This window comes from Cnephaeus nilssonii, assembly GCF_951640355.1.
Source record: "Cnephaeus nilssonii genome assembly, chromosome: 12".
Lineage (NCBI taxonomy): Eukaryota > Metazoa > Chordata > Mammalia > Chiroptera > Vespertilionidae > Cnephaeus > Cnephaeus nilssonii.
The window spans coordinates 41,879,360-41,895,248 of record NC_137083.1 but is presented as its reverse complement, the minus strand read 5'-3'; the positions used below and the strand labels follow the sequence as shown (position 1 = coordinate 41,895,248).

General features: G+C 43.8%; 2 protein-coding genes across 3 annotated transcripts in view; one reads left to right on the top strand and one right to left on the bottom strand.

The window, feature by feature from the left end:
* COG5 (component of oligomeric golgi complex 5) overlaps positions 1–4,933 on the top strand; it is a 200,221-nt gene extending 195,288 nt beyond the window's left edge. Inside the window, exon 22 of the mRNA XM_079786047.1 lies at positions 4,192–4,933. Coding sequence (XP_079642173.1) covers positions 4,192–4,306 — 115 coding nt within the window. The 3' untranslated portion in view covers positions 4,307–4,933. The remainder of the gene's footprint in view (positions 1–4,191) is intronic.
* Positions 4,934–5,059: 126 nt separating this feature from the next.
* The window catches only part of HBP1 (HMG-box transcription factor 1), a 34,075-nt gene continuing 23,245 nt past the window's right edge, over positions 5,060–15,889 (bottom strand). For both annotated transcript variants that reach the window (XM_079786048.1, XM_079786049.1), the window contains exons 9-11: positions 11,383–11,700; positions 7,391–7,532; positions 5,060–6,292 (exon numbers count right to left, since the gene is read on the bottom strand). In XM_079786048.1, the coding sequence (XP_079642174.1) occupies positions 6,275–6,292; positions 7,391–7,532; positions 11,383–11,700 (478 nt within the window). In that variant the 3' untranslated portion in view covers positions 5,060–6,274. The remainder of the gene's footprint in view (positions 6,293–7,390; positions 7,533–11,382; positions 11,701–15,889) is intronic.

Genomic DNA, 15,889 nt, shown 5'->3' with positions numbered 1-15,889 from the left:
CTTCCAGGGACTCCAACAATCATGTTTCTCCTCTACTGGCTTCTGCACTTTTGCTTTCCTTTTCATTAAAGTTCTATCTGCCTGTATTTCTTTTTTTATTTTAAATCTTAATTATTGAAAGTACTTCATATATATCCCCCCCCATTGACCCCTTCTAGCCTGCTCCCTGCCCCAAGCCTTCACCACCCTATTGTCAATGTGCATATATGCATACTAGATCTTTGGTTGATCTCTTCCCATCCACCCTCCCCTGCCTTCCCTCTGTATTCACAATCTGTTCCTTGCTTCTATGTCTCTGGATCTGTTTTGTTCATCAGTTTATTTTGTTCATTAGATTCCACATGAGTGAGATCATGTGATATTTATCTTTCTCTGACTGGCTTATTTTGCTTAGCATAATGCTCTCCAGGTCCATCCATGCTGTTGCAAATGGTTAGAGTTCATTCTTTTTTAATGCTGTGTAGTATTCCATTGCATAAATGTACCATAGCTTTTTTATCCACTCATCTGCTGATGGGCACTAGGGCTGTTTCCAAATCTTTGCTATTGTAAGTTGTGCTGCTATGAACATATGGGTACATCTTCTTTCTGATTGGTGTCTCTGATTTCTTAGGCTATATTTCTATAAGTGAGATCACTGGGTCAAATGGAAGTTCCATATTTAATTTTTTGAGAAAACTCCATACTTTTTTCCATAATGGCTGCACCAGTCTGCATTCCCACCAGCAGTTACTAGGGTTCTCTTTTCTCCACCTCCTAGCCAATACTGGTCATTTGTTGATTTGTTGATGGTAGCCATTTCTGACAGGTGTGAGGTGATACCTCATTGTTATTCTGATTTGCATCTCTCAGATAATTAGTGACTTTAATCATTTTTTCATATGTCTTTTGACCATCTGTATGTCCACTTTGGAGAAGTTTATATTTAGGTCTTTTGCCCATTTTTTAATTGGATTATTTATCTTCTTTTTTTTTTTTAAGTTGTATGAATTCCCTGTTTATTTTGGAAATTAACCTCTTATCGGATATGTCATTGGAAAATGTCCTCCCATGCAGTGGCCTCTCGTCATTTTTTTTTAATGGTTTCTTTTTGCTGTGCAGAAGCTTTTTATTTAGATGTAGTCCCATTTGTTTATTTTCTCCTAAGTTTCCTTTGCCCTCAGAGATCTATCAGTAAACATATTACTCTGAGAGATGTCTACAATTTTGCTGCCTATGGCTTCTTCTATGATTTTTATGGTTTCATGACTTACATTTAAGTCTTTTATCCATTTTCAGTTTATTCTTCTATATGGTCTAAGTTGGTGGTCTAGTTTCAGTGTTTTGCACGTATCTGTCCAATTTTCTCAGCACCATTTATTAAAGAGACCATCCTTACTCCATTGTGTGCTCTTGCCTCCTTTGTCAAATATTAATTGACCATAATGGCTTGGGTTGATTTCTGGGTTCTCTGTTCTGTTCCATTGACTTATCTGCCTGTATTTCTAATTTGTTTTTTATTCACTCATTATATATTTGTTAAGCACTGGGTCTGGGTTACATAAATGAATAATACAGCCCCAACCCTCAAAGTGAAGTTACATCGTAAGAGGGAAACTGACCAACGAGCAGGTACACTCTAATGTGGTACAAGTGTAGACGTCTTGCTCAATTACACGGAGAATCTGAGGTCTTCTAAAAGTGTGGTGGGGAGAACAGTATTTAAGTGCTTTATAGATGCATATAAGACCTGGAAGAGAGCTAAGTCAGAGTAAAATCTTTTCATTCTCATAACTGTATCATGTAGATGTGCAAGTCAGCTCAAATGCAGCCCAGATCATACAGCTGGGTGGGTAGTGGGCCAGAGCCTGATACAGCAGCCTGGCTGCTTAAATAAGGGTGGCCTGCCCTCCTCGTCATGTGATCATACCCTGAGCAGAGCACGGAGCCAGCCGTGAAGGATCCCAAACAGCCAGGGCTGTTGATGCAGAAGGTGCATCGACAGGGTGGCTGCAATTCTTTTGTGCTGCCTGGATGGAGTTAGGAAAGGCTTCCTCAAAAAGAGGGCATTTGAGCGGGGTGCTAAGTAAAGAGCTCTATAAGAAAGAAGGCAAGGAAGGGGAGGAGCATTCTAAGGAAAAGGAAGATCATGAGAAAGGCCTAGGAGAATGGTCGAAGAGAAACAGGCCCTTTTGTAGCCCTTTTGCTAGGCACAGACATCTTTGTGTAGTCATATTTCCACACACACCCCTGATCTCTCCTGGGGTGGCACTGGGGTAGGACTTGGAGTCACAAGGGGGGTGAAGCTGCTCTGCAGTGTGTGTTGGTAACATAAACTATGGAAACTAATGGAGGGTCCTTTTATGCCACAGCAAACTCTAGAACCCAGTAGTAGTACAGACAGGGTTTGGGAAGTGAGTTTACACTCTCCTAATGGGTATAGGGCATGGCCAGTGATGGACTGCAGACAGAGACTTACTATAGTGTGGGAGGTCTAGCCCAGGGCTGAGACAGCACTGGGTTGACCATCATCTACAATGCTACAGCAGTGATTAGGACACAAAATGGCGGGACTCAAACTGCAGCAAAGGGAAGAGGAGGGACTGGATGCGGAAAAACATAAGACAGATTAATAGCACTTGGTAACTGAAGACAGATTAATAGCACTTGGTAACTGATTATGTGCAGCACTGACGGAGAGCTTTAAATAGAGGCCCTTGGGAGGTGATGGTGCCTTTTGTTGAAATAGGGAAAGGTGGGCAGAATACTTCCCTAGGGGGTGTCGTCCCCCTCCCCAGGGGTTTTTTTTGTGTGTGTTTTTTTTTTTATGACTTCATTTTTTAGAGCAAATTTAGGTCACAGAAGATTTGAGAAGGTACAGAGATTTCCCATACCTCCTCTGCTCCCATATATACATAGTCTCCCGAATTATCCCCATCCCCCATCAGTGGCCCGTTCATAACAGTGAACCCGCAGACACATCACTATCACCCAAACTAAGCCCACAGTTTACACTAGGGTTCACCATGGTGCTGACATTCATTCTGTAGGTTTGGACTGCCCTAGGCTTCTGACAGGTGAGTTTGAGGGATACTTAGGGGGAAAAGGCCAAAATATCCAGAATGCAGGTAGAAACAGAAATCAGGAGGGAGGTCAGGGCCAGAAGTAAGCGATTGGAGATTTAATTATGTATGTAGTGGCTGCGACTGTGGAAGTGGATAGTGGAGTGGGAGGGGCACTGTGGAGTGAGTGTGGAGCTGGCGGGCTCCGGGTAAGTACATTCCCCACAGTTAAGTGAAAATAATGAACAAACCTGACCAGGGATTAATAGTTTCAGTGTTTGGGAGCAAAACAAGCAGTTGAGAAATACTAGATGGGAGTATGTGAGCTAATGGTATTAACTTACATCTTCGTAGAAATTTTGTAATCTCAGAGCTGTGAAACTTTTTAACAATGATAAAAATTTGTTTTACCTGGGACTTAAGTAGACCAATAATAAAAAAAATCCGTTAACCATTGTTTTAGCTCCACTTAAACATGATCTAACACTTAGAACATCTGGTTCAGGGTTTGAAAACTTTTTCCATAAGGCCACATACTAAATATTTTAGGCTTTGCAGGCCATATGGCCTCTGCCTACTCAGTGTAGTGTCAAAGCTACCACAGACAATACATAAGTGAACATGCATAGAGCGGGATTTGGCCTGTGGGTGGTTGGCTAACCCCCTGATCTAATTCATGAGATCATTATAATCATAAATAACTGGCTGGTACCACATACCCTTGACTGAATTCAAAAGTTTGAGCCCAAGAGCAATTTTCCTTGCAGGTTCATCAAATAATAATACAGTGCACACGCCAGGGCCCCCTCCTGAACATGTCTTCCTACGGTGTGAGCTCTCAGTAGGCCCAAGCTGCATATGGCTTTTCGGAAGTCTAATAGAGAAATAGAGTACAGGGAGACTGAACACCACCTCAGAGGTCAGAGCCCGATTGTACAATTAGACCACTACATACAATGCAGACTGAAAAAAGGTTTCGTTTTGCACCTTAACCATAGTAACTACCAATGAATGTTCGAAGGCTGTTGGTCACTCAGCTTATGGAACTGGGCAGAGCAATTCCAGAAATGGGCTGCTTTCTTTTGTATATTGACACCTCTAACCTGTTTTATTTGTATAATTTTGACATTGTTTTCATTTTGGTTTTCAGGGGAGCCCTGGAGGCTTATGTTCAGTCAGTAAGAAGTAGAGAAGGCAAAGAATTTGCACCAGTGTATCCCATAATGGTTCAACTGCTTCAGAAAGCTATGTCTGCTCTTCAGTAATAATGTGAAGTATTTCTTAATCTCCATTTGTTGCTAACCCAAAGACAGCTAGTATTCACTGTTTTAAAAATGTAACCAACTTTTCTGTATTCTCTATTGGTCTTTTTCTGTTGATCTCTTCAGCCCTTCTAATTAAGTAGCATAAAATGTCAAAAATCACCATCACCTTCAAACGCTAGGGGCCTGATTTTCCAGAAAGATTTCCCAACTCTTTTTCTCTCCTTTCAGACTTTTCTACAAGGCTAGCTAAAATTCCTTTCCCATCACATAACTGAGCACCCACTGCTTTTTAAGGTATATGGCCAGGTAATAAACAGTAAGTACCCTGCTTCCCCCAACCTACTTTCTTCCTCACTAGGTATGTAGCCAGTGGTTTCCACGTCTGCATATTAGAACCAGTGAGGGAAGCTCTTAAAAAGCTTAATATTAATTGATTTGTACCCCATATTAACACATTTGGGGTAGGAGCCAGGTATTAGTATTTTTAAAAAACATTTCCAAGTGTTTCCAATATGCAATAAAGTTTGGGAACCACTGGCATATCCTAAAAGCAAAGATGTAGAGCTAAATGTTTAAATACTGTATGTCATACTGTATCTGTAATAAAGCTAGAGCAAGCTGTCTTTACACTGTGTCATTTTATTAAAAGCAGACTTTTGCAGCTGTTAAACTTTGTAACACAGACGCCAAGTTATAAATAAAAACAATTTCTGTTTTACAAAGGTTCCGATAGTAGATAATCTAGGTCATTATTTTTCTATTGCCCTTGTCCTGTTAACATTTTACTTTTAACTTAATGCTTAAAACCCCATCAACTTATTTTCCATCCCGGAGCCTGATATTCTGGCATCTCATATATAAATGTCCAGTCAAAATCAATCAGCAGAAGTCAGAGATAAACAGGTGTTTTTTTTTCATTTTATTTGAAATAATATACAAGAATATAGTGTGCAAAATTTAGGGGCAACATCATGAAGTGTAATGAACTGAAATCAATTTTACAGCTGTGATTCCTAACCAGAAACACCACTTGGTAAGTAACATGAAAAGCCATGATTGTAGCTCAGAGCAAAAGCAGCTGTATTGCCAATGTATTTGCTCTAATTTCAGACAGTTGGAGGAAAGTAAAGTGCAAGTGTTGCACTGCAGTAAGTGCAAAGTCTGCCCCCACCATAAAGATATGATGACAAAATAACATATTTAAGATATGTAGCTGAGGAGATACAGAACACAAAGTTTAAAAATACAATGGTATCAACTGTTAATAGCACCATTACAGTGACTATATCTCAATGCTATTAACTTCACCTTGGCCTGGGCTAGGTCTCCACTGGAAATAATGGATGGGTGCTGCCACCTGGTGCAGACACTCAGCATGCTCGGGTAACTGCAGCAGGTGGCCCCTTCGCTGGGAGGCTCACACCGGCCGCCTGCCACATGTTCTGCTAGCCTCTTGGCACTGGCCAGAGGAGGGGCTCCTGTGTTTGGCACAGATGCTGAGCCACGTGGTGGCTGCTCAGAAAGGCCAACTCCCAGCTTCTGTTTCATTCCATTATGTATACAATACAGATTAATAAGCAGTAAGGAGCCAATGTATAAACAGCAGTTACATATTTTTAAATTCCCCTTTTGTACAATTTAAAATAAAACATGTATACACTTCTCCTCTTTCTACTGTACTTTAGCACCACAGGATTTAAATTTTCAAGCCTATATTACCTGATAGACATGTGAAATTTGGAAGAAAAATAAGGCAATTTGGTTTACAATGTTGATAGTTTTAGCTTACTTAATGCTCTAATGGAGAAAGCAAATCCTCACTCTTATTATTAAATCATTTCAAGACCAATGCTATCAGTATCTTATGGTCACACGAATTCCGGACAAATGGTGAGACCACGTCCTCTTAAGTCTTCCCATCAACAGTCTATGTTTATGCAAATGCAGACTTAATATAAGCATCCTGGTTTAATGTTGCTGTGAGCCCTGTGGAGATAAAATGAAAATTCCGTGAATGTTTACAAATCAGTAATTCTACAAATGAAAGCTAAGATGAATAATGTTTATAAGCTTATTTTTTAAAAATCACTTTCTCAGAGGTGGGCATTTTAAGTTAGTTCACTAATATCTGATTGCTCAAGCATCAAAAAATTTATGAAAATGAAGAGAGAAATGAACTAGGATGTGCAGAAAAAGGGATGTAGGTAGAGCCCTACACCCTGCATGGAGTTCTAAGGAAATCAAGAACTTCAAAAATCCAGTTCAGCTACCCTTTAATATTGGAATCTGATCACTACTTCCTTAAGATAAATTCTTGAAAACTTTAAACATCTGTGAACTGTAAGCTACTGTAAAGAAACAGACAGAAACATAGCCCTCCTGTTGCAAACTGATGTCTTCCCTTTGTTTTTAGGTATTTCAAATTGAACTTGTTCTGTTCTATCATGTTACATTTTCTTGTAATTAATCTAAAACACTTAAAAGATGCCAGTCTAGTAATGGAAAAGTTCTAAGAATCAGGTCTATCAAGGTAGCATTATTATAATGCAAACTTTTTACCACTCTTTCCAGGCTTTTTTATTTCTTCTTTCCTGGGGTTTTTAATCTAGAAATTATATACATATGTCAGAAGTCCCATGAAGGTTGGGTAATGTACCCTACACCTCCAACACCTCTATCACTCACCAATTAAGAAAAACAAAAGGCTGTTGAGACATACCATCTCCAACTTAGAAAAAAATCCTACTAATGACACTGAGTTAATTAACACCCATTTTTCAACCCAACTAGAAATAAATACTACATTCCAAAATTATTTTTATACCTCAACATTTCCGGACAAGCATTCTTCTTAAGCATGTCTGACATTTCTACCTTCCATGCTCAAAGAGTAAATGGCACTGAGTGATGAAAAGGCAGGCTGCCTGATATGATGGAATAAAAATATTACTAGGTTTTGAAGTACAAAAAGGCTGAGAAACAGCACCAACACCTTTTAAAGGTTATAACAACTGCTCCAACATGCCAGAACAATTCTGGGGGAAGAGTGAAGATAATGTTAAGCAACTACTTGTTGAAACATACTGAATTGGTTCTTTTCCTTTTCCAACAGTCAGGATTTAAACGTTTTTGTTCTTCAGCCAAAGCCTTTGCTTCTAATGTATACATCCTTCTCTCTTCATTCTTCATTTTCTTCCACCTGTCACCAAGGATCACACTTATGGCTCTGTAAAAATAAATATTTACACCATGCTGAAGATAAGAATTTTTCACAAAACTCAAGTGCTGCTACTTCAGGAAGAAATATAAAGAAAAAAGAAAAAAAGACAAAAATCATCCAACACAGAGGAGGGAAAAGGTCAAAACTACAGTAGTCATTTCCAGTAAAATCTCAAGTCATATGGTCTGTTCATCATAATCTTGGCAATTAAAGCCTCCTGGAATAGTGCCAACATTTCCAATTGTCAAAGGACATATAAAATGGCTTAAAAAATGGATGTTCTACCAAGCTCAGATTTAAAGAAAAAAGTTAAATATTTCACAGAAATGGTTTAAATTACTGTTGGATCTATCCTGGTACACTGGTTTTTAAAAGATGTTTAGGATATCAAGGCAGACAGTATTCAGTATCAGCAGCATAAATTATTCATCTTATATTAAAAGCTATTCTTACTTTGTGCCCATAACCTGTCAAATGATGATGATTAAAACAAAAGTCTTTTTCATTCATGCAACCACAGTGAAAATGTGGCAGTAACTATGTACACATTACTGTTTACCTTCTTAGACAAGACCAAATAAACCTTAGGCAATATTTGTATTTATCACTTGAGAAAACTGGATAAACTCCAAGGGGAAAGAAGTCAAACTGGTAAGACATTATGATAGAAGTTTAAAGCTAGAATCTGTATTTGTTAATCTGCTCCGAAACCTACTAAAATAGTCTCATTCAGGAGTAGACATAAACCATTTTCCTTCTATGAAGAGCTTTGAACTATAAATTTCATGACACTCATAGAAAACAAAAAGTCCTGGAATGACTGCATGAAGTATATACAAATGATTTTACATTAATTGACAGGGAAGCTAGAGATCCACATCTGAGCTTTAGAAACAGTAACTATAGAAACGCTACTAAAAAAAGTAAATGTGCAGCAAAAACTTTAATCCAATCAAACACTCTGCTGCATCCCCCTTTACTAAAATAAAAGCCAGTTTTTGTAGTCTCTAGGTTAAAGGTACCACATAATGGTTGATACATTTAACAGTTAAACCAATAGGAAATATTCAAATATGTATCAATTCTTAAATCAGAAATGCATTTGATGTAGGAAGGTTCTCTTTTAAAATTAAGTTCATGAAAACAGATTGGTGGTTACTAGATTCAGGGAAAAAATAGGTAAAGATGGTCCAAGGGTACAAACTTCCATAGTTACAAAGTCCTGGGAATGCAATGTACAACAGAGTGACTTACTGTACTGTATTGCTTATTTGAAAGTTGCTAAGAGAGTGAATCTTAAAAATCCTCATTACAAGGAAAAAAAAATTAGTGTGGTGATGGATGTTTACTAGATTTATTGTGGTGATCATTTTGCAAAATATACAAATATTAGAGGCCCGGTGCATGAATTCATGCCAGGGGGAGGGACCACAGGAGGTTGGCCAGCCACAGGAGGTTGGCTGTGGGAGTGCACTGACCACCAGGGGGCAGTTCCTGCATCGAGCGTCTGCCTCCTGGTGGTCAGTGCACGTCATAGCAACGGGTCATAACAGTCGCTTAGGCATGCATATATATATATATATATATATATATATATATATATATATATATTAGAGGCCCAGTGCACAAATTTGTGCACAGGTGGGGTCCCGGTGGATCGGGGCTGAGCCTGTTGGGAGGAGATGGTGTAAGGTTGGCCTGCCGGCCCGCCCCAATTGGGGCCAATCAGGGCTGGGCTGGCTGGGGGAAGGGGCCGCAGGTGATTGGCCGGTGGGCCCCGCCCCCAATTGGGGTTGGGGGGCCGATTGGGGGCAGGGCCAGATATGGGGAGGGGCGGTGGGCCAGCTGGCCCCACCCCCAAATGGGGATGGAGGGTGCCATTCGGGGGCCAGCAGCCTGGGAGAGGGCCCATGGGCTGTTGGCCAGCTGGCCCTGCCCCTGATGGGATCGGGGGACCGATCTGCAGGAGGTTGGCAGCCCAGCCCCGCCCCCTATGGGGTGGGGGTGGGGGTGCAATCGGGCGGGCCGGCCAGGAAGGAGGGGCTGCGGGCCTATTGTGGTGGGGCAGGCTGATCAGGGGCAGGGCTAGTGGGGGTGAAGGGAGGATGTGTTTGGCCGGCAGCCCGCTCTTGATTGGGGTGGGAAAGTCCAATTAGGGGCAGGCTGGCCGAGAAGTTGGCCGGCCGGCCCCACCCCCTGATCGGGCTGGTTTGCTGGCCACAGTGGACGTCATAGCAACCAGTCATTATGGTCCTTATGGCCATTGGTCTCTGGCATATAGAATCATTTATACACCTCAAACTAATATAATGCTATTAGAGGCCTGGTGCACGAATTTGTGCACAGGTGGGGTCCAGCTGGCCCACCTGGATGGAGGCCCATTGGGCCAGGCTGGCGGGGGGGGAGGGGCCGCAGGTGGTTGGCCCGCAGGCCCTGCCTCCAATTGGGGTGTTGGGGGCCCATCTGGGTGATCAGGTAGTTGGCTGCCACAGTGCGCGTCATAGCCACCGCTCGTTCTACTGTTCCAGTTGTTGGGCTTTTTATATATAGAGATATCAATTACATCTCAAATCCCATATAATAAAAGGCTAATATGCAAATAGACCAAAAGGCAGAATAACAGGTCGCTATGATGCACACTGACCACCAGGGGGCAGACGCTCAATGCAGGAGCTGTCCCCTGGTGGTCAGTGCGCTCCCACAGGGGGAGCACCGCTCAGCCAAAAGCCGGGCTCATGGCTGGGGAGCGCAGCGGCAGGAGCCTCTCCCACCTCCACAGCAGCACTAAGGACCCCTCGGCGGACATCCCCCGAGGGGTCCTGCGCTGCAAGAGGGTGCAGGCCGGGCTAAGAGACATCCCCTCCCCCAAAGTGCACAGATGTCATGCACCAGGCCTCTAGCTTATGAAACATTCAATCCTGATTATTTGATGTGGATAATCATTTGACTTCTCATGATATCATGGGTAAAGGAAATGGTAGTTTTTGATCGTCAGGAAACTAGGAAGATGGAAGAAGATATTTTCACCCATGCTGAACTTGGATGGTTTGAGAGGGAGTGAGCTGGAGAGGATTCTAAGAGATGAGATAAGTGTATAGCGAACAGAATAGGAAGGACAAGAATTAATTTTTATTCCGGAGCTCTACTGAGGATACTTTTAGGTTTAGTTTTGACAAATCATTGCCAATTCCTGCACATTCCATACTATGACACAATTGTTAAATAAAAAGATCTGATGCAAGAAAGTGCCAGTCTTTTCTACAAAGTTTTTCAATAAAGACGGAATTGTCAGTTGTTAAACCTGAGTCCTTTAACAGGTGAATGATATTTACTACTACTTTAGAAAGCAGGTCCTCACCACTCAGTGCCTAATACCTAGGCATTATGTATAAAATTTATAATGCCTAACTATAATAAAATAACTAGAGGCCCGGTGCACGAATTTGTGCACGGGTGGGGTCCAGCCGGCCCACCCCAGTTGGGGCCAATAGGGCTGGGCCAGCCAGGGGGAGGGTCTGCAGGCAGTTGGCAGACCAGCCCCACACCCGATCAGGGTGGGGGGCAATTGGGAGTGGGGCCGGCCCCGGGGGAGGGGCCACTGGCAGTTGGCCAGCTGGCCCCACCTCCTGGTCAAACTCCTGGTTGAACTCCCAGGCAAGGGGACAATTTGCATATTAGCCTCTTATTATATAGGATTATAACCCTAAAAATTCCACTTAAAACTTTTACTTTGAAGTCAACCTAAGAAAACAAAGAATTCAATAATAAAAGCTACTGAAGAATAAGTTTAACTGCACTAGTTCCTGTGAACTACATTGAAGTGTTATCCAATTATTAGAATAATCACTATGTTTACCTGTTATCTTTCCCTGGATACATCTGAGTATATTCAACTCTGTATTTTTTGGCAAAAAGCATGAAGGCATTCATTGGTCTTTTGCACTTGTTAGGAGAAGTGGCACTCACAGTCCCTGAGCTGTGATTTTTGACAGCTTTAGCATACAAAGAACTGGAAGAGAGCTGTGATGATCCAGGTGAGCCACAGTTTTTACTGAATCCAGATCTTGCAAAGTCTTGACCTCCAGGTCCTCCACATGACAGAGATGCACGACGCTGACGAGCCATACTACTTAGCACATAGACTGCAGAAGAATCCATCGGTGTGAAGTCATAGCTAAAAAAATAAAACAATGGTTTTAATTCAACTTAAAAACCTTTAGCATCTAATTGGGAATTTCAATGTATTTCCCCCTATGTCACCAGCACTAACAACTTCACCATTGGTAGTTACTTATAAAATGAAAACTGATGTATACACTGAATCCACATACTTTATTCATAGCTAGTCTCTCTTTTAGATCCCAGACACCCATTTATTCTTACTTTAGATTCATTTTTTAAAAACAATATTTTTTTTTATTTCTTTTTTTGAGAGAAAGAGATGAAGGGAGAGGGATAGAGAGGTAGAAACATCAATGAGCTGCCTCCTGCAGGCCCCCTACTAGGGATCGAGCACAAAAAACAGGTATGTGTCCTGACCGGGAATCAAACTGATGACCTTTTGGTTCATGGATAGATGCTCAACCACTGAGCACACCAGCCGGGCTAGAATTCACTTTTTGACAAATTTTATAATCTAATTTCTTGGCCTACAGAAGCCTAAAATTAGAAAATTAACAGAGTGGAAAGCATATACAAGGTCTAAAGACTACAGTAGTTAAATGCAGCTAAAAGAACTTTAAAATGCATAGTAATCTGTGTCATTTGTTTAGTCATACATCAATCTTCCCCAAAAGCCACCCTATATTATAACATATCCTAATAATTTAATAGGTACTCAATGGAGGCATCTATTATTGCATACTAAACCTGGAATCTTTATAAGTTACTGGCTTAAATCCTAGTTCTAATACTAACTGGCTATTTTAGGGGAATATTCTTTTTCCCTCTCTCAGCTTTAGTTCTCTCTGTAAAATGAGAATATAATTTACTAACAGGGTAGTGATAATTAAATAAGCTAACGTATGCATGGTGCTTGTTTAGTCATATTTCTTGAGCAGAAATGTCAACTTCACAGAGTAATTGTTTTAAACCTGCCTGATGCCTAGGAGACTGGCCTCAATTCTCAATGTCTCGAATGGGCTTCTTCAAATCATGCTCTCACTTAAAAACTTCCTTTCACACAATTGTGTTTAAGAACTTACCAACTTATTGCTGACTTCTGTTCCTTACTAAGCTAGAATCTACTCAAATGCCTTCCCTGAACAGCATGACTCCGGACTTGCCCCAAGTCTCCAAGTGGGACCTAGAAATTGATTCTGGGGTTCCTGGTTTCCTCGCAGACCGTTTCTTATTTCTGCCTTTCTTTCCCTTCTGGCCTTCCTTGTACCAGGCAACATCTCCTTTAACACCCACCCCCAAACCCGCCCACCAAAAGTCAATCCAATCCACAATGAAAATATAGTCAGGTTCATAGTTCTCAACTTTTTCATGGTTTCTCCTAGATCAAACTGCCTTATAGGGAGGGGGAAACGGGTGTTGCTGTCACTCCAGAGAAAATAAAACTAATGTGTGACTGCTACGCGGTGGGACCCAGCGGTAAGAACTTGCCATCCTGCCCTAACTGGTTTGGCTCAGTGGACAGAGCGTCAGCCTGCAGACTGGAAGGTCCCAGGTTCGATTCTGGTCAAGGGCATGTACCTTAGTTGCAGGCACAAACCCAGTAGGAGGTGTGCAGGAGGCAGCTGATTGATGTTTCTCTCTCATCAATGTTTCTAACTCTCTATCCTTCCCCCTTCCTCTCTGTAAAAAATGAATAAAATATATTTAAAAAAAAAACAAACTTGCCATCCTGGAAAAACAAATTAGGTAGCCAAATGTCCCTTTTTGCTTAAAAAAATGAAGTCTTGCACTATGCAATATTTGCTATATAAGTTATGAAGCATAAAAATAATGCAAAACAAATTAAGAAAATCTATCTAATAATAGAGTAGTATGCAAATCATCACTCCGCTACACTCACAAGCCACGCCCACCAGCCACGCCCCAGCCACGCCCACCATTCAATCTGAGTGAGTATGCAATTCAACTGAAAACATGGCGGCAGCCCCGCCCCCCAGCCTCTCCAGGTCTCTGGGAGTTGGAGAAGTCAGGCGCCAGCGCCTGAGGCTGGCTGCAGCCACAGAGACCAAGAAGCCCCCTGCCCCATGATCCCAGGCTGCAGCCAGCCTCAGAAGCCTCAGGTCCGCCTGCCCAACGTCCTGGGGAAATGGAGAAACCAGGCCCAGCGCCTGAGGCTGGGTGCGGCCGGGAGACGAAGAAGCTGCCCGTCCCGTGATCCCAGGCTGCAGCCAGCCTCAGAAGCCTCAGGTCCGCCTGCCCCATGTCCTGCAGAGACGGAGTAACCGGGCCCCAGCACCTGAGGCTGGCTGCAGCCACGGAGACCAAGAAGCTGCCTGCCCCGTGATCTCAGGCCTCAGCCAGCTGGAGAAGCGGTTCACCCCACGTCCTGGGGGAGACAAGAAACCAGGTGCCAGTGCCTGAGGCTGGCTGCAGCCCGGGAGATGAAGAAGCCGCCTGCCCTGTGATCCCAGGCTGCAGCCAGCAGCAGAAACCTCAGGTCCGCCTGCCCCACCTCCTGGGGGAGAATGAGAAAGCGGGCCTCAGCGCCTGAGGCTGGCTGCGACCTGGGAGATGAAGAAGCCGCCTGCCCCGTGATCCCAAGCCGCAGCCAGCTGGAGAAGCCGCCCTCCCCACGTCCTGGGGGAGACAAGAAACCGGGTGCCAGTACCTGAGGGTGGATGCGATCTGGGAGACAAAGAAGCCGCTTGCCCTATGATCCCAGGCTACAGCCAGCTGGAGAAGCTGCCCACCCCATGTCCACCCGCCCCACGTCCTGGGGGAGATGGAGAAACCGGGCCCCAGTACATGAGGCTGGCTGCAGCCCGGGAGATGGAGAAGCCGCCCACCCTGCGGTCCTGGGCACCAGTACCTGTGGCTGGCTGTGGCCTGGGAGACAGAGAAGCCACCCACCCTGTGGACCTGGGCACCAGTAACTGTGGCTGGCTGTGGCCTGGGAGACAGAGAAGCCGCTCACCCTGTGGTCCAGATGCCAGCACCTGCAGCTGGCTACAGCATGGTAGATGGAGAATCCGCCCACCCTGCAGTCCTGGGCACCAGCACCTGTGGCTGGCTGTGGCCTGGGAGACAGAGAAGCCGCCCACCCTGCAGTCCTGGGCTCCAGCACTTGCAGCTGCAGCACAGGCGAAGCCCCCTGTCCACCATCCCCTAAGGCTGCAGCCAGCCTGGGCGCCTATGGCTGACCAGAGGGAGGGAAGCCCGGATCCTGGGTGCCTGTGGTCAGCTGGAGGAGGGAATCCTGGGTACCAGGTGTGGGCCGAGGCAGAGGTAGTTAGGGGCAATCAAGCCAGCAGGGGAGCAGTTAGGGACAATCAGGCTGGTAGGCAGAAGCAGTTAGGGGCAATCAGGCAGGCAGGTGAGCAGTTAGGAGCCAGCAGTTCTGAATTGTGAGAGGGATGTCCAACTGCTGGTTATCCCATGAGGGGTCCCAGATTGGAGAGGGTGCAGGCCAGGCTGAGGGACACACTCCCCGCTGCCCCCGCCCCCGTGCACGAATTTCGTGCACCGGGCCTCTAGTATTTCTAATATCACCCAAGTTCCATATCTGCCACCATCCAGAGATAAAACCATGGATTATCATTCCCTTTTTGATAACTTGATTGTAAAAATAGTGCATTACTCGTTTATATGAACAAAAATTACTAAAAAAAACAGTAATTATGTTAATGTTAATTTATTATATACTAGAGGCCTGATGCACAAAGATTTGTGCAAGAATGGGCCTTCCTTCCCCTGGCTGCCAGCACCGCCTTCACTCTAGTTGGAGCTGCCTTTCCGCCTTCCCACGCTGCCCAGAGGCCTGGAGCTGCTGGGGCGGTGCAGAACGCCTGCATCCCGCCCCGCCCTGGCCGCTCGGAGCCTGTGTATGCAAATTAACCCACCATCTTTGTTGGGTTAATTTGCATACTCACTCGATTGGCTGGTGGGCATCGTGAAGGTGTGGTCAATTTGCATCTTCCTCTTTTATTAAAGTGTAGATAATAATTATATATATATATATATATATATACATACATATATATATATATATATATATATATATATATATATATATATACACACACACACACACACACACTAGAGGCCCGGTGCACTAAATTCCTGCACGGGGTGCAGGAGGGGGGGTCCCTCAGCCTGGCCTGCACCCTCTCACAATCCGGGACCCCTCAGGGATGTCTGACTGTCGATTTAGGCCTAAGCCCAGTTATCCCTGCGGGACCGGG